The sequence below is a fragment of the Meleagris gallopavo genome, chromosome 17 (assembly GCF_905368555.1).
Source record: "Meleagris gallopavo chromosome 17, MGAL_WU_HG_1.1, whole genome shotgun sequence".
NCBI lineage: Eukaryota > Metazoa > Chordata > Aves > Galliformes > Phasianidae > Meleagris > Meleagris gallopavo.
This window is the reverse complement of record NC_139420.1, coordinates 1060814-1082131: the sequence shown is the minus strand read 5'-3', so window position 1 is coordinate 1082131 and position 21318 is coordinate 1060814. Positions and strand designations below refer to the sequence as shown.

At 41.0% G+C, this 21318-nt stretch overlaps 2 protein-coding genes across 7 annotated transcripts in view; one reads left to right on the top strand and one right to left on the bottom strand.

Annotated features, from left to right (window-relative positions):
* Window positions 1-1539: 1539 nt before the first annotated feature.
* COMT (catechol-O-methyltransferase) lies at window positions 1540-21169 on the bottom strand. Of its 6 annotated transcripts, none has more exons than XM_085238136.1 (5): window positions 21012-21169; window positions 8512-8794; window positions 6702-6895; window positions 4990-5121; window positions 1540-2782 (listed from the first exon to the last, which is right to left on the bottom strand). In XM_085238136.1, the coding sequence occupies exons 2-5, from the start codon at window positions 8792-8794 to the stop codon at window positions 2603-2605; spliced, it is 789 nt and encodes a 262-aa protein (XP_085094262.1). In that variant the 5' UTR covers window positions 21012-21169; the 3' UTR covers window positions 1540-2602. The 6 variants fall into 6 exon arrangements, with proteins under 6 accessions (XP_085094262.1, XP_085094263.1, XP_010718287.2 ...); XM_085238137.1 differs by lacking the exon at window positions 21012-21169 and adding an exon at window positions 20679-20785; XM_010719985.4 differs by lacking the exon at window positions 21012-21169 and adding an exon at window positions 19744-20205.
* Window positions 20424-21318, top strand: part of TXNRD2 (thioredoxin reductase 2) — a 32812-nt gene continuing 31917 nt past the window's right edge. Inside the window, exon 1 of the mRNA XM_085238134.1 lies at window positions 20424-20557. Coding sequence (XP_085094260.1) covers window positions 20482-20557 — 76 coding nt within the window. The 5' untranslated portion in view covers window positions 20424-20481. The remainder of the gene's footprint in view (window positions 20558-21318) is intronic.

The following is a 21318-nucleotide window of genomic DNA, read 5'->3' as shown; positions in this document are numbered from 1 at the left end:
CATTTCCAGAATAAAACTTAATTAACAGTATTTGTTGGGATCAATCATTTGTGACGTGTTGTGAGAATTGGCTGATGGTTGTGTTTTAGAAGAGTTCTTTCAATTTGACGTTTTCTATCATTGATGTGCTCACAGCAATCTTTAAACACATTTCCAGGTGCCCCATTCCATAACTGGCTCATGTAAGAATAAGTTGTGTCTCCTAATTCAGTAAGTTGATACTGCAGTAACACTTGCTTTGTTTTTAGAATATATCTGAATTAGAGGAATGATTGTCTGCCTTTTGCTTCTTACAGAATTCAAAGCATGATTTTATTTTAAAAAGTAACCCTTCTCCCTTGGATACCTCACATTTTTATACTGGTGGCTCAAGATCACATTTGCTTAACTGACCAAAAGCCTATTTTCTAATTGCCAGTCATCTAATCAGGCATTTTCCTTTTCATCCTTTGTCACCAATAATTACAAGCATTTCAAAAGTGCTGTCAAGCAAAAAAAATGATCTTGCATGTAAAATTTTGTAAATAATCTAATGATGCACTGTTTTTTGTGGTTTGGTTTTGTTTTTTTTACAGCTTGCCATGTGGGTGGTATCTTCTTTATTCTACAGGGTGGCAGTTACATTTGCACACATACTGCACATTCCTTATCTATTGATGCATCTTTTGAAATACCCAAGCTAATTCTAGAAGTTATCTATCTATCTATCTATCTATCTATCTATCTATCTATCTATCTATCTATCTATCTATCTATCCCTAATTTTTTTGATGGTCTCTTACACAGAAATTTAGGCCTAAATAGCAGTAGGAATTTATTTTTCTGATTTTCTGTTGTAAAAGTGCAGAAACAGTCTGTCCCTACCTAGGTACCCATGAGCATGCATCTCTGAGACTTCGGTTTGTTTACCAGTCTGTGTTCAGTGCCCTGCTTTGGCAGGAGTGTCCGTTTAGATGCAGAAGTGTTTAAAGCTAGAAATGAAAGAAGAATCTTTGAAGACATGATCTTAGCTGCACATAAAGAGAAATCTGGTCATCTGCAATTATGCAGGGTTTCCATTGCACTCTAGAAACTTGTACATGCCAGTAAGCGGGCTTGAAGATTATTTTCTTCTTTGAAACTTTTAGATAAGTTGCTTGGTATCACCTGAAAGATTCTGACCCATTTATATTGAATTGACTGTCAATAACAAGAGGACCTGCTTCTAATGGAGTTCACCATGGCTTTCTTGGTCTACTTCTGAACTGTGTCACCCTTGCCTGTAACATTTTTTCTTTTATACTGTGGGGTAATTTTCTACAATGTTCATTACTGGTGTCCTCAGGATGGATTTTCTGTAGCACCCGGGCCAGGACAGATAACTCTTTAGAAAGGTGAGCTGTAAAAGGAAGAAACTGATAACAAGTCTGAAAGAATCACTGATGAAAATTACAAGAAAGAAGTTACCTCTGATTTTGAACTGTTCAGTGTTCCTGTGGTAGTTCCAAGGCTGGAAATCTCAAGTACAGTGCAGAATCCATGGAAAACAGAGGAAGTCACTTTTCTTCTCCATTATTTTTTAGTTTTTATTCATAAAAGCAACCATTGACTCATTATGTAATCACAGCAGGGCATAGAAGGAAATAAAGTAGATTTTTGTATTGTTCAGGTGAGTTAAGAGACTTCAGATTTGGTTTTATAAATCTTCTCGCTAATAAATCTTGCCATTGAATGCTAACTACAACTCATAGGTTAAACAAGGTGTGCAGAACCCACCTGGTAAAACCCATTCTCACTAAATATACATAATGCTTTAGAATAAGCAGCTTGCCTTGCCTCTCGAATGCACACACAATATATATATACAGTATAATAAAGGAATGAGTAAATGTAACAACGGGATGAGTAGTATTTTCTCAAGATCTCAGTGACTCTGTCATTTTGATTTTCTGTTAGAAACAACCTTTTTTTTTGTTATGTTGTGTTTATTTTAATCTGCTCACTTCTCCAATTATCTCTGCATGTGCAGATATAATAACTTTTTTTTTTGTCTTATGCATAATTCTGTTACACTTTGCCATCACTGTGTAGCTTTTTCTTCTTTCAGTATGTGCCCTTTTCTTCAGCATGGAGATGATTAACATTTTCAGCCATGCACAAATGCATCTGACATTATTATAGGAACCTTCACTGGTGGAAGTGGCATGATAATAGTTTAGCATGACCGGGGTTTCTGAGGAGTTCTTCTTTTGCAACATGCATGCTTTTATCACACTTGAGAATGGTAAGACAGTTTAGCTTTAGAACACAAGTTCTTAGAAATTGAGTGACTTTTACTCTAACCTCACCAACTGTGGTTGTTCGTGTTTGAGCTCAAAATAACAGACTGTGTTGTTTGACAATATGTTGATCACCTTGGGTTTGCTGAATGATGTGAAGCAGTGGAATGGGCCTTTAAGTGGATGCCCTACTTATTCCAACTCCTGGTTTCCACCTGGTAAAAAATGATTCCCACTAGATGATAAGCTTCAAAATACAAACAGCAAAATGTAAAGCACAGTCAAGTTAACCTGTGTAGTTACATTTATGTCATTAGAAACAAAGATAGTATTAATGGCTGTCTTTATCCCAAAAACACAGCCTTTTCCATAGCATCCTGCACTTTCATATATTCCAGATGAGATGGGTACGTCCTGCATTGGAAACGGGGGTTGTTGCGGATATATTTAACAAATTCAGGAGCTCCTGGGAAGATGATATTGTCAGCCAGAAGAACTGAGCCCTTCCTCAGCAAGCTGCATTCCTAAAAAGAAGAGAAATTGCTTCATGGTGGCTGTTAAGCTGACGTTGTCTTGAATGCAATTTGCTTTTGTATTAACCACGTCACGTTAAAGTGCATGCATTAAAAATCCATTGATTTGGAAAGGAGGAAAAAAAGGCATAGGAGAAGCTGAACAACTCTCTAGCCAGAGAGCTCAGTCCTTTGTTGTCACATTTAGCATTCTGATTTACTTCTGCTAACACTTGGTAACACACATTGGTGGAACATTCCAGAGATGCTGATAAAGTTGGGTCTTTTGGGTTCTGAGAAAACAAATCAAGTGCAGTGGAGGAGTGCAGTTTGCTGCTTGTATCATTTCCAAACACAGGTACATGATTAATAAGAGGGTTTTGTTTTGGCTTTCATGCCTAAAGTTTGACACCTTTTTTTTTTTTTAATACGGCATTAAATTTTAGTAGCTATCAAGGTCATCTGAGAGACTGGCATGTACCAGTCTGCTTTGGCTTGTCCTGGTAAAACTCCAAATACGCTAACAGAATAAGTGAGATGTTCTGAGCTTGCTTTCCTTTCACCTTGTACAGCTTTCTGCTGCTTTGTTCAGGAGCTGGGTGTGAAGCAGGATTAGTGCACAAGGAAGATCACTTGGACAAATTTCCACAAGATGTAAGTATCTTGCAATATTCAGGCAAACATCCTCTGGCCCGCAACTCACAGAAGCCTGCAAGTGACATGTATTTCCCACTGGTCACTAGGATTTCAGATTGTTTGTGTCAGGCTTTTCTAGATGTGCATGAAGAGGAATGCTGTCTGGGCCATTTGAAATAGATGCTAAAACTGAGTTAGAAAGCTTTTAACATCTGAGAAAAAGTGGGGATTTTTTCTTCCTCTTTCTCCTCTGGATTTTCTTAGTTTTTAAGCAAAGCAACTTTGTCTCACAGATGCACCAGACAAATCACAAATTTGGAGGTGAACTGCCTGTTAGTTTTGGTCATGTTATGGAGGTTAAGCTCTGATAAGGGTGCAGCTATCTCTTCCCAGTGGAAAGACCTCAGTTATCATTACACAGCCTGTTTAAAAGAAAACATTCTCTGGATTCAAAATAACTGAAGAGAGAAACAATTTCTTCAGCTCCTGGTAAATTCAATACTGGCTGTTCATAACACCAAATTTCCTTTTTGAACAGCTATCAGGAAAACAGGAATGAAATTTATAAACAGGAGAGCCTGGATGAGAAAATATTTCTGTAAGCCTTAAGCGGGGATCAGAAAGGAAGATGGTGGGTTCTCAGTGTAAGAGGTAGCTTAAAAAAAAAAAAAAAAGTGTATTTGTGAAGAAAATAACTCAAAAATGACACTTCCATCTAGAGAAGCAGTTCTAGAAAGTTTTATCGGTCTGTAGTGCCAAAACTAGGAGAGTCTGTGTATGCTGTGTTGATAAATACAAATGTGAATCTTAGTTTAACACTTGAAAATATCTTTCCATCCATAAGTAGTATTTAGTTACCTCACTTCCAGTGTTACCTATCAATGCCTACTGCTGTTACAGCTTGTTTTGTAACACCTATGGCTATGGGATGTTGGAAAGAAATGAACAAAATTTTTCCTCATTTAGGGCTGCAGATAAAGTTTGGCAGAACTTCCCTAGCAGCTGCTTTTCTGGAGCAGTCTATTGTTTTTCTTAAGGTTGCTGTAAAATCAAATAATAAGGTGTAAAAAAGGCTCCCAGAAAGATGGTAACCCACCTGTGCTAACAAAATAATATTTCATCAGAAAGTTCTGCTGGCACCACAATTCCAAGCAGAAAAAGCTGTACTGAGGAAATTTGAGAAGTAAAAGTAGAGCAGCAATATGCAGGTCCGGAGTGTTACCTGCTCCTGTGACCGGGATGTTTTTGGATCGTGTGTTTCATTTAGTGACCATGAAGATATTCCTTCCAGAGTGCAGGATCCAGTCCCTGCACTCCTCCAGCTGGGATTTCTAATGAAGACCCATTTTTTGTGAAATAAAATGACTGAACAGTATTTGGCAAGTTGTTCTGAGCTGTGTTATGCGAGATGTTGTCCCAGATAAAAGTTTAGGATCCTGTCCCTCAAAACCTCTTTTTTCATATGTTTGCTATTTTCACTGTCATTCTTCATTTTACAGAGGAGGAAGTACTTCATTTAGAATATAGACCTCACAGGCATTTAGGCATTTGGTACTTTTAAGATTGGAATTGTGCAAACTGACCTGAAGCAGGATGGTGTCTGGTGCATATCTGTCTTTCCAGTGGTCCAAGAAGACAAAATCCAGAGTATCCACTTCATATTTTTTTTTCAGCTGGGGGATAATTACCTCTGAAGGGCCTTCTAGGAGTTTTACCTGAAATGCAAATCCATCTGATGAATTGCAAACCATTAAGAACATGCCTCTAGCTTATATTAAATTGTGGCCAGGCATCAATGATCCTGCTTGGAGTTCAATATAACCTCAGATTGAGGCTCAGAATATAGCTTCTACCATTATTTGGTAGAGTTGGGTCATATGGACTTCTTTTTTTCTGTGTGTGTGTGTGTTTTTATTTGTTTGTTTGTTTGTTTGTTTTAACAAATTCACTCATGTTCCAAAATATTTTTCTTCTCTATTATTATAAAAAGAGGGAGAAGTGGAAAAAAAAGTGACCTGTTGTTTTTGTTAGATAATGTGATTCTTCAGTGGAAACATGGGAATCTTGTGTTGAAAACAATACTTCTATTACTTTTTTTAGTTGCATCTCAGTTGAATTTCAAAGTGGAGCAGAAAATGAAAAGAATACAAATCTTTAGAATGCATCTGGAAGCTACCACATAGAAAATTGATATGGCCAGGAAAGGAGGAAGGACAGAGCCTATTGTACCTCCCTTATAGGTTTATTGGCATAAATACTGTTAAGCTGAAAGAAATTGCTGCACACTGATCTGTTAAGCAAGTGCCATATTCTCTAAGTGGAAGGAAGAAGTAGTAAGGAAATCTGTCTGGTTTATGACTCATAGTTCATCGGATGATTAAATTAGATGGAGGGAAATGCAATTTTAGATGTCACTATTATTTCAGGTTCTTATCAAGAAGGTAAGAAATACCTCTGAAGATCTCATCTTCAAGGTGGGATTTATTTCCAATAGTTTTATCATCTCTGTTAAAGTTGGTTGGCTGGTCAATGGGTGTGAATCCTGTGATCTGCTGTAGATAATTGCCTGGGGCTGAGATGGATTATAGACTGGAAATACCTGCATCTCAGTCAACTATATAAGGTGTTGAGACATCTCACACTAGGCAAACTTTAGGTGCATATGTATATGTATTGTGACCAATTATATTTAGCTAAATGTATCCTATCTGAAGTATGTTCACGCAATGAAATCTTCTGTGAACTTTTGTAAAATAATTGGCTATGGTTTAGTTCTCTTGATGCTGAACCTCGTATTTTTATACAGAAAACCAGTAGTCTAGCTTTTGAGAGGTAATATTCTAAAGTCCTCAGTTGTACTTCTGTAAGAGATCAGGCACAGAACTGAATTTAGGAGCTAAATTTAGGAGCTGTTGATATAACAGTAAAGGAAAACAAAATGTCTATGAATAAATGTGGGATAGAAATTGTAGAAAATTTCCTGATTATTAAGAGGAGGAGTCTGTGGGCAGTCTAATTTTCAGTAATGACAGTAAATCTTGCCATTTTTGCAACAGCGGTTGATAATTTTATGATAAGGATTGTGTGTGGTGCTGTTGCCTTGTGACTATAATAAATGAAATAATGGACTCAGGAGCCTCTTTCCAGGCCTGTGTTCTTACAGTTACTACGAACTTTGCTTATGGAGTTGTACTTTCTTCTCAAATGGAATAACAAATTTAAACCCATGAATGTTATTTTTGTGGATAAAGTCCCACTCTCCATGTATTGCTTCCTATGGACAAATGGCACGTACCTTATCTTGTACTCCAGCAAACTCAATCATCTGTTTAGCTATAGCAGCAAATTCTGGGTTGAACTCCACAGTGAGAAGACGAGAACCTGCTTTCAGCAGCCGAGCAATCCTAACAGCTGAGTAGCCACAGTATGTTCCCAGCTCTAGTGCAACTTTAGGATTGATCTCTTCCACTGTCTTGTCCAGAATTACGCCTGAAAAAAATGGAAACAGGTTAACTTATGACAAAATGGACATTTGAAGATTCAAAATGCAAACTTCCAATTAAAAAAATCTTAGTTTTGTGTGTTTTTGAGTGAGGAATTACCTGATCTAACTGAAGTATTTTTAGTGTTACAAGGGAAAAATGTAGCATGTTTTTCCAGACCTCGTTGGAGAGATTTGAAATGTATAAATTCTGACTTCTGAGTGTTTGTATTTGTTGCAAATGTTACAAGTATTAGCCTGATACAAAACATCTCAGTCTAGATAATTGTCTCTAAAGGGAAAAAGAAAAGTCTACTCGTAAGTTGAATTCACTAGATGAATTTGTGGGATGGAAAACAATCAATTGTTAACTAAAAACAAGTTCTCAAAAAGAAGTGACAGTGTACTGCTACTGCATATGCAGTCCTTCTGAAAAGCTGAATTTATTTTTAAAAACTCACCTCTTAGTTATATGGCTAGAAACTAGATAGTTAATCATAAAAAGTATCTGAAGGGGTTTTACTCTGAGCCACAGACTGCCTGAATGGGTGTATGCTTTTAATTACCTGATTTTTTCTTAGGTGTAATTTGTTTATGAATAGTGTGGTGTTAATACTTGCATTCTGAAACCGTGTGGTCATTCTGAAAACCTTCAGAACTGAGGATACAGTAACTTTGATGGCTCTGATAGAGAAGCCATTTTCTCAGAGCAAAACTAGAGTGAAATGTTTAAGAATATAATCCCAAATAGTCAAAGTTCATATTTCTGAGAATTCCTACTCAGCCACTGCCTACTGCCCTGTTGCCATAACCACACCGCCTGGTATGCAGAGGAGCTAGTTTCACAAAATGTACCCCTCACAGAGAAGCATTTTTATTACAGTGCTGACAGTTGTACTCCATTAGTTATGTTAATCCCAAATTGAGCAAATTTTCACTGCACTTTCCTAGTAAGAGGTACTTTTGTGTCTAATTCACAGGTGAACATGTTAATGTTTTGCCATCACAGTTTTTTTGAATAGACTGTAATTTTCCTGCAGCTAAGAAAAAGAAATCTTTTGTCCACATAGTTTCCCTTAGGAGACAAGAATGAGATGACTTCGTTGCTCAACAGCAATAACATCTGAGAGCTGCTTTTGTGTATTACATGGCTAGGACCTCTCCCTTCAACATTAACTTATATTTATGCTTGCAGATACAAAACTCTTTAAAAGTTTAAAATACTTGCCACTTTTTTTTTTCTTTTTTCTTTTTTCTTCTTTCTTTCAGACTCACTGACTTCCAGTTAAGGATCTGAAAGTGCTCAATGTAATTATGCCTCAGGGACACCCTTTGTGGTACCTAAGACACAACATAACACCGGATTTCTTCCACCTCATCCCCCTCTTCTTACACACTTGCACACCACACTACATTTTGATTCTATGACTTGCTGGATTACTAACTAGGTCCTCCTCCTCTAAGATGTTTGCACAAACATGCATTAATGTTTACAGAACTACTTCGCTGACCACGAAGCTGTGGTGGGATTTTTTTGCAGCAGAGAGGAGTGACCATGAGAATACAGAAAGATGTCCTGTTAGTCTTGAAGGATCCTTCAAGTGCTGATCCCTGCTTCAATTACCTTTTACATCACCCACGTTCATGGCCCACTCTTTCTCAGAGCAGTATTTATCTATAGTTTCCATCACGCTACAGGGGTCTCCTCGGACTGCATTCTGCAACACAAAATTTAAAATCCTCTGTTCTTTGCTCTGATTCATGATGAAATTGGTTATTTTCTCCTTGATTATTTCATGCCAGATCAGGGCAGCAGTGCCATTTTTCCTGATGAGTACCACGCAGAGCAACGAAATGAAAAGCAGAACGAAGACAATGAACAAAAGGACTGAAGAGCTCTCCAGCATCTGGAAAGAAAGAAGAAAAAAAAAACAACCCAGAGTTAAGGTGGTCCACGAGAGAGCTATAATTTCTTGTAAATGTTAACCCAAATCACGCACAACTTACCATGTTAAACAGCAGCACACACAGTATAATGATGATATTATACGATACTGTTCTGAGTTGCTGGAAACCCCTCTCCGGCACTTGCAAATGGATGGTGTCTGTGGCGCTCCCTTTAGAAGCCTACTTTACATGCAGTCAACAAGTAGCTTTATTTAATGCTCTGCTCCCTTCCCCCACACAGCTGCTCAGCCCTGGCACCAAGCATGCCACTGCATGAGAAGCCTCTCTGCGTTGAATCTGTTCTAACTGGTTTTTAAAGGATTTAAAATCTTCATTAGATTCTGCATGTGATCTCATTTTACTGATTTCTGAACACCGGGAAACTTCTAAGTTTTAGTAAGAAAATATGAAACTTTTCACTCTTTAATTTTGAGCCAAAGATCAGCAGACACTGGACACAGGTACTATTCTGTATGAAATCAGTTCCCAGGACAAGTTTTAACGGCATTCAGATCTCCTTGCTAGCACCTGCCCTTCTTGCATGCTCTGCAGAGAAGCTGAGCTGGAAGGAATTCATCTGCTTCCCTCCTTTTAGAGTCTGCAGCAGAGGGAGCCAGGAGGGGTGGCTCACAGAAGATGGTAGCCTTTCTTACTCAGGAAACTTTTGACATGAACCATCAATTCGACACTTTTGAGGAAAAAAAAAGATATCTTCGTATATTTTTTAATAGCAGAGGTGCTTTCTCACTGGTTATAAAAATGTAAAGCTAAATCCATGAATCAGATAAGAGTCTAGGTTCATGAAATTCAAGAGATGCAACAAAAGGGCATATTCTATTACTCTGGTGGACCAGCTGAAATCACTGATGGGACTGCTGTGCCTGTTCTTCCCCTGAAATTCACTGCCAGCTGCAAGTGCCTGTGTGCACAGCATGGGTGGTGCGTGTGAGTTTCTGTTTGTGAGTTCAGGACATCTGAACATAAAGCTCAGCAGATGGGATTCATGTCACCCTGTACAGCTCAAGCAACAAATCCCCTCAAAGCTGTTTATTGATGGATTTCAGACAAGCCAGCATAAAGAAAGTTACATTTATTTCCACGCAGGAGCCACAGAACAAAGGATCTGGTAAGTAAGCATTCTTCAAGTATTGATTTGGCCTTTCAAAGGGTGCCAAACTAAGGACTGCAATATACTTGTTCTCACTTCCCCTAGAATTGTCTCACAAAAGTCCTAATGTTACAGTGGTCAGACCTCTGTTCTGCAGTGGGATGCAGCACACACACACTGCACGTGGGAAATTCCATACCACTGCATTAAACTTGGAGTCATTGTGCAGAATGCATTTTGAGTTCAGAAGCTGACAGAGTTGCTATGGAGACGTGCTCAACATACAATACAGCTGATGTTTGTTCACCCATTTACTTATCTTAGTTGCACTGTGAGCATAATTTGGAGCAGCTGAAAGTATTTATTTCAAATAGTCACCAATACTAAAGCTTTCCTATACAATGCTTTCCTTGCAAAGACTGACTTGAGATGCTTCCTTTCAGGGCTCACCAGCATCATTAGCACACGAACATCCTCCTTCTCAGGCTTGAGTTTTGCTTCCTAGCTAACATGAACCTGGTTCTCTGTCTTAACAGGATCACAAAGGTCTGGATGTCGAATTTTCTTTTTCCCTTCTATGCACTAGTAGTTCTGCTGAGCAGTCCCTTCCAGATAGAACTGCTGCTCAGGAAGATAGGGCTACGAAGACAGGGAGGGGTCTAGAGGCCAAGATGTATTAGGAGCAACTGAGGTCACATGGTTTAATAACTTCACTAAAAGAAATGCTTTGCATGTAAAAACCCGTCCCTTCACTTCCGTATTATGATTTAACGAGGTTCCAACTACACAAGTTAGCACTGCAGTCTCTTCTGTGCATTAGAAAAACACCCTGACAATGTGATGCAGTTCTTTAAAAACTAAAATCTGAAGTGGAAAATAGTAGGTAATATGTATAAATAAACAGAAAACTGAATGGATAACATCATGGAAAGAGATGAATAACACTTATAGCCAAATCTATTTTCATAGAGTTTAAAAGACAGAGTTTAAAAGAAAGAATATTAAAATTTCATGCCCAAACCTGTCCAACTACTGGCAAGCCTTTCAAGGCAGTGGATTATTTTCTTATGCATTTACTCTTACTTATTCCATTGGCTTTATGAGACCAATCACAACTCAATCAAGTGGTTCAGTACTTTTCCCTGCCAGCTGTAATCAAACTATTGTCATTTAAATGGGAATACCTGTTTTATATTACAGAGATTAAAAAATACACTTTGAAATAAAGAAGCCTATGGAAAATATGAGAATTAGCTATTCCAACTTAGCTGCCTATAATAATGTAGCAAAGTCATTCCAGTGGCTATAAAACAATCCTCAGGAGGCTGACTCAAACTTAGGGATCTATTACAATGGCAACAGTTGTTAAGTTAGAGGATTCCTACCCCTGTTACCTTTATAGGATCTCCAATTTCTCTACAAGCATAAAAGTGTCATGGAGCACAAAGCAATACATCCTGTTCTCTATCTGAACATTCTTGTACAGGTGATTCCAGATGTATCACCACAGATTGCAGTAAAGGTCTTTCAGTAATCATAAAAATCTTTTCTACAAAGACGTCAGACTACCATTCTCCATCACTGTAATGAGAGTAAACTTTGTGACCCCAAGTCAGTGGATTTAGGTTTGAGTCTATTTTCGGCAATAGTTATCTAATCTGACCTTGTGTGAGTTGTCTTACCTCTGCTGCCGTAAGAAAGTTAACATTACTGGAAGTATTGTGAAGCTGAAAGAATTTTTATCAGAAAAGTCCTTACTATGGAAGAACAAAGTGATCTTATCTGTGTTAGCCAGATGGATCCATCCTGGGATACTGAGATAGCCAACACCTATATGAAGTTACTAGTCTTGAGTTTATGAAAAACAGAAAAATGTAGAAACAAAGACTGCTTCATATACTTTGCATAAGTGATTTCAGCCTGCTTACTCATTAGGCCTCTGAGGAAATATGATGTTACGTTCAACACTGCCTTAATTTTTCATGCATTTGATCTAGCTGCCAAATACTAGTTGGTTGTTCAGCAGTTTATTACGAATCTCCAAGAACCCAGACAGTACTTTAACATTCTGATGCTAAAGGGTTTCGAATCTAATTTAGACTTGATTAGCTCACACAACCTGGTGAGCGGGGAGTGCTTGATAGATTTATACCCTTTCACTTTTTTTTCCACAAAAGAATCTCTCCATCAGTCTGATCTCCATCAGTGTTGATGGTAATAGAAATGGATTACAATAGTGGAGTGCCTGGGGACAGTGAGGCCTGAACTACTTGCAGAGATGCCGCTGCTAAGTGTGCAATAACCAACAATTTTCTAGAGGTGTTCTATAAAGGCCATATAACTTAAGATTAAACCCTCCTACGCACACCTGTGTGAAGGAGGTATTGTACCCCCTACCTTTAGAAAAAGGTTGAAAACATTTTTCAGGATGTTTAAATTCAACCCTTTAAAAGCTTGTGCTGAAATTATGCCTTTAGGTGCATGCATTAAAGTAAGTGGAGGATTTGCCTATGAGTAAGGCTTATTAGCTGTTTAAGAAGCGCTTGAGAAAACAGTGCAGAAGAGTTGGCACGTTTCTATGCACATTTGGAAGAACGTCTGCTTCCCTGCAGTAAGCAGAGGAGATGTGTGGTGTGCCACAACCCAGACAGAATTCCTGCCTCTTTGTCCAAGCTCTCTTGACTGAGGCAATCTCTGTTTTGTGACATTTTGCTTTTCTTGATCTTTTTCCAGAGCATGAAGGGCAGAGTATTTTGATCAGAAAGTTTAAACTAACTTCTGCCAGACATACTGTGTTCTGTTGCTGTAGGGAAAATAACTGAACAGCTTCATATTTTAGACCTTCTAAAAAGAAAAAAAATAATAATCTTTTTACCTCATATTCATTATTGTTGACTTGTTTTCAATTGAGTGCAACACTGTGAAGAATAATCACAATATTGCCAAATGCAAATAGCTTTGCCTCAATGGAAACTCAGTCTGGGCATCAGACATTCACATTTTCCATTGACATCATAAAAGCAAGCTGAACAAGTTTTATATAATTTTCACTTGCATGAAACCCAAATTTCCTCTCCTCTTAGGCTTTTTCAAACTAATGCATTTATCTACCACGACTACAAAAAAAAAAAAAAAAAAAAAAAAAAAAAAAATCAGACTTCTATAAATGCAAAGTTCTGACTTTCTTTTCCCCAGTCCTTTCATCTTTATTTTCCTCCTTCTTAGGTTGAAAGAAAGCAAATACAAGTTTCTTTTTACTGAACAAAAGGAAAAGAACAGAAAAGTACTTATTGCCTACCAGTACAACTAAGCTTCATAAGGGTGTTTAACTCCATTCTCCTTAGACTTCAATTAGGATAATTGCTATGCACTTTAAAGTTCCTTTGCAAAAATTATGGTCTGAATGGTATCAGTACTGCCACCCAAAGGGAAAGGTTTATATAAGGTTATGTGCCCCCATAGGGTTTACAATAAGCTGGCCTCACAGACTGACATCTCCATGCAGCAGGCAGGCCCATGCGGATCTGTTGAGCTGTGATTCTGGCCTAATAAACTGGCCTAATAAACACTGTGCGTGATTAAAACCAAAGCCTGGAGAAAGAGAATTCTTTAAGGATAAGAACAGCACTTTTCAGGATTGAGACCCTTTCAGGTACTCCCTGGAAGCACTTTGTTGGTGCTCCCTCACTCTGGAAGTCTAGGTGTGTTTGTACAGCTTGCAGCAGTGCTTGAAGTCAGCTGACTGGGACAGCTTAGCTTCACAGCACAGATCCCACCTGGGAGGCAGAGAACTCCTACAAAGTTTAGAGTGTTCTGCCCTGTCAGCACACCATGACGTGGCCTGGAAAAAGTTTCCCAGCTGAGGTTTTCATGTTCCCCAGGGGATGAAGCCTCTTTTGAATGATTTTACTCTAAAAATGGCAGAAGAGAAAAAAGGCTAAAGGAGAAACATCCAAAATTTACCCCAAGATTAATTTACCTGTAACAGACCAATATCGTGCTCTCTCTTTGTGTTACAAAAACCAGGGGCTGAACTCCTAGTATCCCAAATCTCCACTGTGTGGCCCTGACCTGCTTCCAAGGCTACATGCTGATCTACTGCAAATCTGTCTGTCCCAGCACAGCTTTCTGCTCTGCACAAGCTGCTCTTTGGGCCAGAGAGAGTGAACAATGGAAACGTGGTAGCAAAGATGTTCACTGAGGAGTCTGAAAGAATATGAAGGAAATTGCTGCTGAACTGAAGGTTTCTCTCTATGAACATAAACTGCTCTAGCAGGCCAGGCAAGGTGGGATCTGCCACAGCACAGCAGGTAACCAAAGTGCTGTGTGAAAAGCAGCAGCCTGCTTCAAATCCTGGGGGAATGCCCTCCCCAGAAAAATAGCTGGAGTGGAGGTAGAGTTTCTCATATTTTAGGTAGAAATTGCTTTTTGAGAAACCCCTCCTGAAAGCCTTAGCAAAACTGGTATGGATGGCCTCACACAGTAAGTTTTGGTTTCAGTGACCCTTGCCAAAATTATGTTTTTTCAGAAAATTCCTCATCAGTTCTAATTCCAGTGATCCTGAAGGAATGCAGAAAGTGTGGGACTGGCAGAGATAAACACAATACCAACTCCACGCTGCTAAGAAGCATTGTTCAACTTGAGTGACAAGTAAATTGTTTGCAGTGTTAATGTGGTTAAGCTCTTTATCAAACCAAAGCTGAACATCAGTTAATTTTTCCTCGGCACTTAAATACTGCAATGCTGTGCAAATGCAGGAGATTTTGAATCTGAGCTGAGGGCTTTGTTCGAGGAGTCCATGGCTGAGTAAGCAGTAAGCTTATGTGCAGAAATTGTTACAGCTGTTTATAAAGATCACCAGTGTGACATGCATCTAGTAGTGTGAGTACGGGTTTGTTTTTTAAAGAACAGAAGGTAAGGTGGGGTGCCCTTAAAGGGCAGCAGAGAGAAACTCTATAAGCAGCAACAGGGCTAGCAAGCAGAAGTACTAGCTTTTGTTGTTACACTTCTTCATAGACATTTTGCTGAAACAGAATTCCTGATTGAAAATGAAAACTGCATAAAATACAGCTGAGTGCCATATTTATAAAAGCACCTATTCATAGTTGATTATTAACAAACTAAAGCTTGACTTGCATTCAGCTTTTTCTCAAGTACAGATGAGCAGCAAATTCTAGCAAACTTACATCCATAAATTACTTTTCCAATTTAGGTGGGGTTATCTCATCTCCTTGCTTTCAACTGTCAAGGTTTGCAATGCAGTAGAAATGCAGTAGAAATGCATTACACACAAATATGTCCTACTCTTTCCCTGAGAAAACTAGCTGCCTGACAATGAATACCAGTCAAAGCGTGGAAAATGCTGCTCCTTTCATATTCAGCACAGTTTAAAACAGTGGTATTATCTAACATAACAAATCATGCCAAGTCTGAGAAACAGAAAAATATAAATATGTACCTTTCTCAGTACAGCAGAAGCTGTTCCCTCCAATCTTTTCCTGTGCTGTTCTGATGGGTGCTTTATAGAATAAGAGTCCACGAGCCCGCAGTATTCAGTCACTTTCAATCACATCAGAGGAGTAGCTTATCGGCTCTGTTACTCAGACTCTAAAAGGAGCGGTGTCCTTTTTCCCAACTCCTCCTTTCACAGATTTCTGCACTCCTTAAAGGTGCTCAGTGCTCTAACAATCTCAGAGAAAGCTATCCGTCTCTTCTCGATGACAGTGCTCTTGTTACTTAGTTACAGCACAGCCAATGCTGACAGAGTCAGGTATGAGCCAAATCTGCGCCCAGTGTAAATGCGCTGCATTCAGTTGAGTAATTCCAGGAATGAATTTGGCCCAAGGGACATAATTCTTTTTTCAGCTGGGATGTGGCATGTATGGCCAGTGCAGAAGTTGTAGAAACAAGACCCAAGCACGTGGGTTAAATATAGAGTGCTGCTGATGGGGAGGGGAGATACACGCAGCAAATTGCTTAACAGCTGTTACGGAAGGAAGAGTAATCAATGTATTATAGTCCAGAGCATGACAACAGAAGAATAATGGGAAGCGGATGAAGCAAATAAACATTTACACAGCTAAGAAATAAGCGAGGATCAAGGTGTTTCAGTAACCCTAAACAGAACATAGTTAAGACCCTGCAAAATAGCACAGCACCTGGTATCAATACAGAATAACTTTGAAGCATCCCTTCCACGTATAACAGAGCCTTAGCTCAACAGATATTTTCTTATAATCCAGACATCAAGCAGAACAAAGAATGAAAAAATAGTGCTCTACAGCTCCACCAACAGTAGTTTCCTGTGTGGCCAAAGCTAGGATGAAAAACACGACAGGTTGTCTCTGCAAAATCCATGATGCCACCCACAGTTTGTTATCACTGAGAATTTCTTTTACTGTTGGCTGTGGTGAAAAGAGCTTAAAACAGTAAAATTTATTCTGTGTGCTGACCTAGCCCAGTAAGCATACAGCTTTTTTTGGAGATGTATTTAAAATAACTCTAGCTAGCTGTGAACTGGTGAGTGGCACCAGCCCATATTCTGCTTCACAGCATAAATTAGTGCCAAAACTCACCAGATTGAGTAGTGTCCCATGGCAACACTTCTGAAGAACTTTTAGCTTTGAGCTGAATAATATTCGCCAGGCTAGGAGCATGGGCAGAGCAAACGTGCATCAACACATTGCTCAGAGGGCTGGCAGAGATGAGCTCAGACCTGTCTCCACAAACTTGACTGGACTTGCAACACACCTCATTGCCTCTGAGGGAGGCTGTATGGTTGCAATCACATGATGCACTGTGGCAGTGTTATCCCCACTGTGCAAAGCAGGGAGCTAAAGCTTTCCCAGTAAATCCATGCCTGGCACAGCAACAAATGGCATTGCCTTCTTCTAATAACCCTGGCCAAAGATTTTTTTGAAAGCTGCGACAAAAGAAGACAGGAGAGTTAGCACATCACAAGCCCCAAAGATCATGTGAAACACTGAGCGGAAGAAAATTCTTTTGAGCTTGCATTTTCAGAATAGCAGGGGGGATTTGCTTTTATGTGCATTTGCTGTTTTCCACAGTCAGATTAATTTATCTTGCTGAGAAACATGCAAAAGAGGAATTTTGAGAAAGGAAGCACTGTACATTTATGAATCAGGAAACTGCCTGGAGAAATGTAAAATAAGAAACGACTAACAGGGAAAAAAGACGGCCAGAAAAGTTATAGTCTAGAACGTAACAGATAATACAAGCAGTTAGACTATTCTGCATCTTAAGGAGTTATCACAGACTGAAAAAGCTTCTTGCTTTCACCAGCTTTAGAACTCCTCATGAAAATTTCTACCATAATTCTGTATTTTCTTCCTATACTTTTTTTTGTACAACACTCTGAAACTATTTGAACAAAGTAAGAACTTAAAACTACAACTCATCCTGCTGTTCTGTTTTTTTGTTTTTGTTTTGTTTTTGTCACTTGCAGTGAATTAATTGTAGAGGAGAAACCATGCATGTAAGTTTCTATGGGGTTAAGGAAGAAAATTTCATAGATGAATCTCTGAACAATGAGTCCCAGTCTAAATAACCTGAAAATAAAATAAAAAGAAAACAAAAAGGTAAAATAGCAACAAAGCTGAAATGTTAAACCGATTTTGTTGGTTTATGCACAAATGTTTCCAGCAGAGGAAACATTGTAAGCTGACAGATGTGTTATTTGTGACAAAATGTCCTTTGGGGGATACTTAGTATATATCAATGATTTTAAGGAAACAACCACGGATTCCTCATGTCAGGAACTATGCAAACTAAAACCCAGCTAAAAGTTATATTGGAAAATTCTTGCCACACAGCTCAGGTAAGAAATGTCATAAATGCAGTAAATATACTTCTGTTGTTCACCCAAGATCTGTGTTTTCAAACACGTGTCCTCACTTGTCAGCACAAATCCCACGTAAGTATATTTTCCATTTACTTAGCAGTTTGGTTTGTGAAGTTTCCACCTTGCTTCGGACAAAGTCTAGGGACAGCTAACTGCCCCTCCCCCGCTCCCATGTGGTGTGCCTTTTTTGTTGCTCTGCCATGTGGTTCTCTCAGTTGCCAGGGACCGTGCTATCATCTGTACTTGTCTTTAACCATGTGCATGCCTTTCTTCCACGTGCTTCCATCTGCTTTCCTTTCCCTCCTTCTTCCTCACTAACAATAAGGACACCGCATCACTAACCAGCAGAGGATAACAAGAAAAAAAATAGGTTAAAGGCCACCACAAGAGATGGAAAGAAACCCAAAGTCCCACCTTGCTGTGGAGGCCTCTTAGTTCAAAGAGTGATCCAGTACAGTTCACTGACACTACCCTAAACAATTAATTAGTTCATGCCACAAATGCAGCCTCTGATATAAATCATTTTCTACCCCACCCACTAGAAATGGAACAATGTGGTGACTTTCAAAGATGGTATCCGCAGCCTCTCACCTTCTTTCCCAGACCTAATGTGGGAACATTAAGCATAAAGGAAACCATCCCAGAGAAAGATAGAAAGATGAAAGACAAAATGATGCATTTGAGAAGTGCATATTTCTACAGTGTTAGTTAGGTGATCTGGCCTGGTTGTCTCCATGTCCTGACTTCCACTTCATGAGGAAGAATTTAAATAAACCATGGGTAAGTGTAACAAAAACTATTTATTATGAAAAAAAAAAAAAAAAAAAAAAAAAAAAAAAAAAGAAGTAGAGAAGTCCAAGCTTTCCTTACAATAAATTCAAAAGCTGGAAGTCTGCCCATTAACAGAATCAATTCATGCATAACAAAACTTATATTACTGTTGCATGGACTTATACATTTATGACACACATCACAGTATTGTTTCCTTTGACCTGTTAATATTACACTGAATAAACATCCCATTGGAAACCTCATCCAAGCCTGGATATTCCATGACTGTATGATTTTAACATAGGAAATCAATTTATGATGTTAAACATTGCTGCCTGCAATGACAAAAGTCAGTATAACAATGATAGCAATCTTTTAAGAAGGCTTTTAAAAAAAACCTTTTAAACCCTTTAATGATCAAACTTGTGAGAACATGAAAGAACAGAGCAACAATATGCAAACTTTGTACTTTCCTGGTGGGAAGTCTTTGCCTGTGGAAATCCACAACACTTTATCGTGAGCCAGAGGGCTGGTGTTGCATTCTGTCAGCAACAAGCAGCAGCTATGGATAGCTGTTTCCTCAATGACTTATGGATGCCAAGTGGCAGCACTGACTCACATTCAAGTTAGAAATGAGAGGATGTACTTGGGAAGAGATAAACATCTGAAAGAAGCTAGAATCTCACCACTGCTGTGTAGGCTGTGGTTCATGGAGATTCTAAGCTCTAAAACAACGAAATCAACCAGGAATGCTAGTATATGATGTGGCTTTATATGGAGGATTTGGCCAAGGTCCTTTCCTTCAACACTTTAGAAGTAATACTCAAAATTGATCAGCATTTCTGTCCTAAATTTCCTCTGACGTTGCTGTTTAGAGGTAGCAATTTTTAAATAAACAGCTCTGCTGCATCTAAGCCTTCTTTTATTAGGAAGATAAGACAAAGCTGCAGGAACATTTCTTCGTAAAAACTCATTTTGTGCTTGGGTGATTCGGTTCTACTTTTGATTTTATGCATCTGAACCCAATGCTGTGTAATGCGCACGTGCTCAACTCTGCCCAGTTGGCTTCGGGGCAGCGGCTGAACTGAACAGCAGGAACAACTTCACATGCACTGACCTGAAGAGAAAGCGATCACTGTCTGAGTGTGCTCGAGCTCTGCGTCACTTACAGCTCTGGCAGCGGCACTAGTCGGCTCTTCCCAGGGCCGTTGGGTTGGACAGGAGTATCTCTCGTGCAGCTGGAGCCTACTGGAGGAGCCGGCTGCAGCACTTGTGCTGTGCCCGCTTCCCTCGGCTCTGCCCCCCGGCTGCCAATCCCCGAGAGGACGGGGACGCTTTTCCTCTCGAGACGATGCGGCCGCGGGGCCATTTATCGCTATCAGCAGCACGAGCCAAGAGCCGGGCCTTCCTCCCCGGGCACGGCTTTGATCGATGCCGCCCACAGCGCCGCCCCGCGGGAGGAACTCGGAGCCGCCCCGCGGGGCTTCGGTCCGCCCCGCACCTGTGCGGCTGCGTTCGGCCCTCAGCGCGGCTTCTGGGCAGCGACGCGCGCCCTCAGAAAACCGAACAAAAGGATTCCCGGCATCGGCAAACGGTTTGGGCAGCGCGTTCCCCTCCTCCCGAAGGGCCATTCCTGAAACCGGTCCGCTGCGTTCAAGCTGACGAGAACTCAATCGACAAAAGCGGTGCCGTTTCTGTCCCTTCCCGAAATTTGGATTTTTAACGCCGCCCAACTTCCCCGCCGCCAGACTGCGGGCGCCCGCCACAGCCTCCGCTTCGCAGCGGCCGCCGCTCCTCAGCGCCCGGCAGCGCTCACCCGCCCTACCCCGCCACCGCCCTCCGCTCAGGCGCCGCTCGGCCGCCTCGCAGGGGTCCTGGCCGGGCGCGGAAGCCCTTTGCCGCACGGCATGGCGGCGCTGTGGCGGCGGGGAGAGCGCTTCCTGGGGCTGCCGGGGCCGGGCCGTACGGCGCGAGCTCTCTCAGGTACGCCTCCGCCGCGCCCGGCAGCTAGCGGGCCGCGCTCTCGCCCTGCCGTGCGGAGCCGCAGCGTCTCCCGAAGCGTCGCCACGAGCCGCGGGCGGGGCGAGGCCTGCGGGTGCCTTACCTGAGCCAACGCCTTGCCGCGAGGCGCCTCCGTCCCTCGGCGCCCTGCGCGGGCGGTGCGCGCCGCCTCTCCCCGCAGCGGCTCTCGCAGCCGTGGCCCCTACGTTCCTGAGGGGAAAGGCCGCACGAGAGCGGCCAGACCTCGGCTTAGCCCCGGCGTGACTAGGGCTGCTTGCCCTCCGCGCTGAAGCACTGAGAAGAGTCCCTCGCTTCGGGCAGCGCGGGGTTTGGGTGCCGAGGGCTGCTGGAGCCTTGGCTGCCTTGCCTGAGCTGCTGGCTGCTCTGTTAAAGCCCTCCTGCGCTCGCTATTAATAAACAAAAAGTTGTTCCTCACCTCTGGTTGAATCTCGGATCTCCCCTGCCGCTCAGAGCTGCTCTGTAAGAACGTGCTGACCTGTGGGAGATGGGCAGTGGGAGAGGCCTGCTTCCCCCTGAGCGCCGTGTCATGTCTCTGGGGCAGCTGGGCTCGGCGGGCCTGATAAGGCGGGCGCTGAAATATGTGTGTAGGAATTGCTGCTGTAACACGGGGTCGGAAAGGCCGTACCGGATTCCACCCGCAGCTGTCTGAGTGTGCAGGAAGAGGTTTTGGGGACGTTGCACAAAATGTAGTTGTTTTCCACCTCTTTGAGATTGCTTTATTT

Coding starts and splice junctions, on each gene's coding strand:
- COMT (XM_010719985.4), bottom strand. CDS start 20,205: ATGGCCCTTCGGGAGGAGGGGAACGCGCTGCCCAAACCGTTTGCCGAT. Junction 5,122..6,701: donor TTGCTGGAGTACAAGATAAG/GTACGTGCCATT, acceptor TTTGCATTTCAG/GTAAAACTCCTAGAAGGCCC. Junction 2,783..4,989: donor CAGACACCATCCTGCTTCAG/GTCAGTTTGCAC, acceptor TCTTCTTTTTAG/GAATGCAGCTTGCTGAGGAA.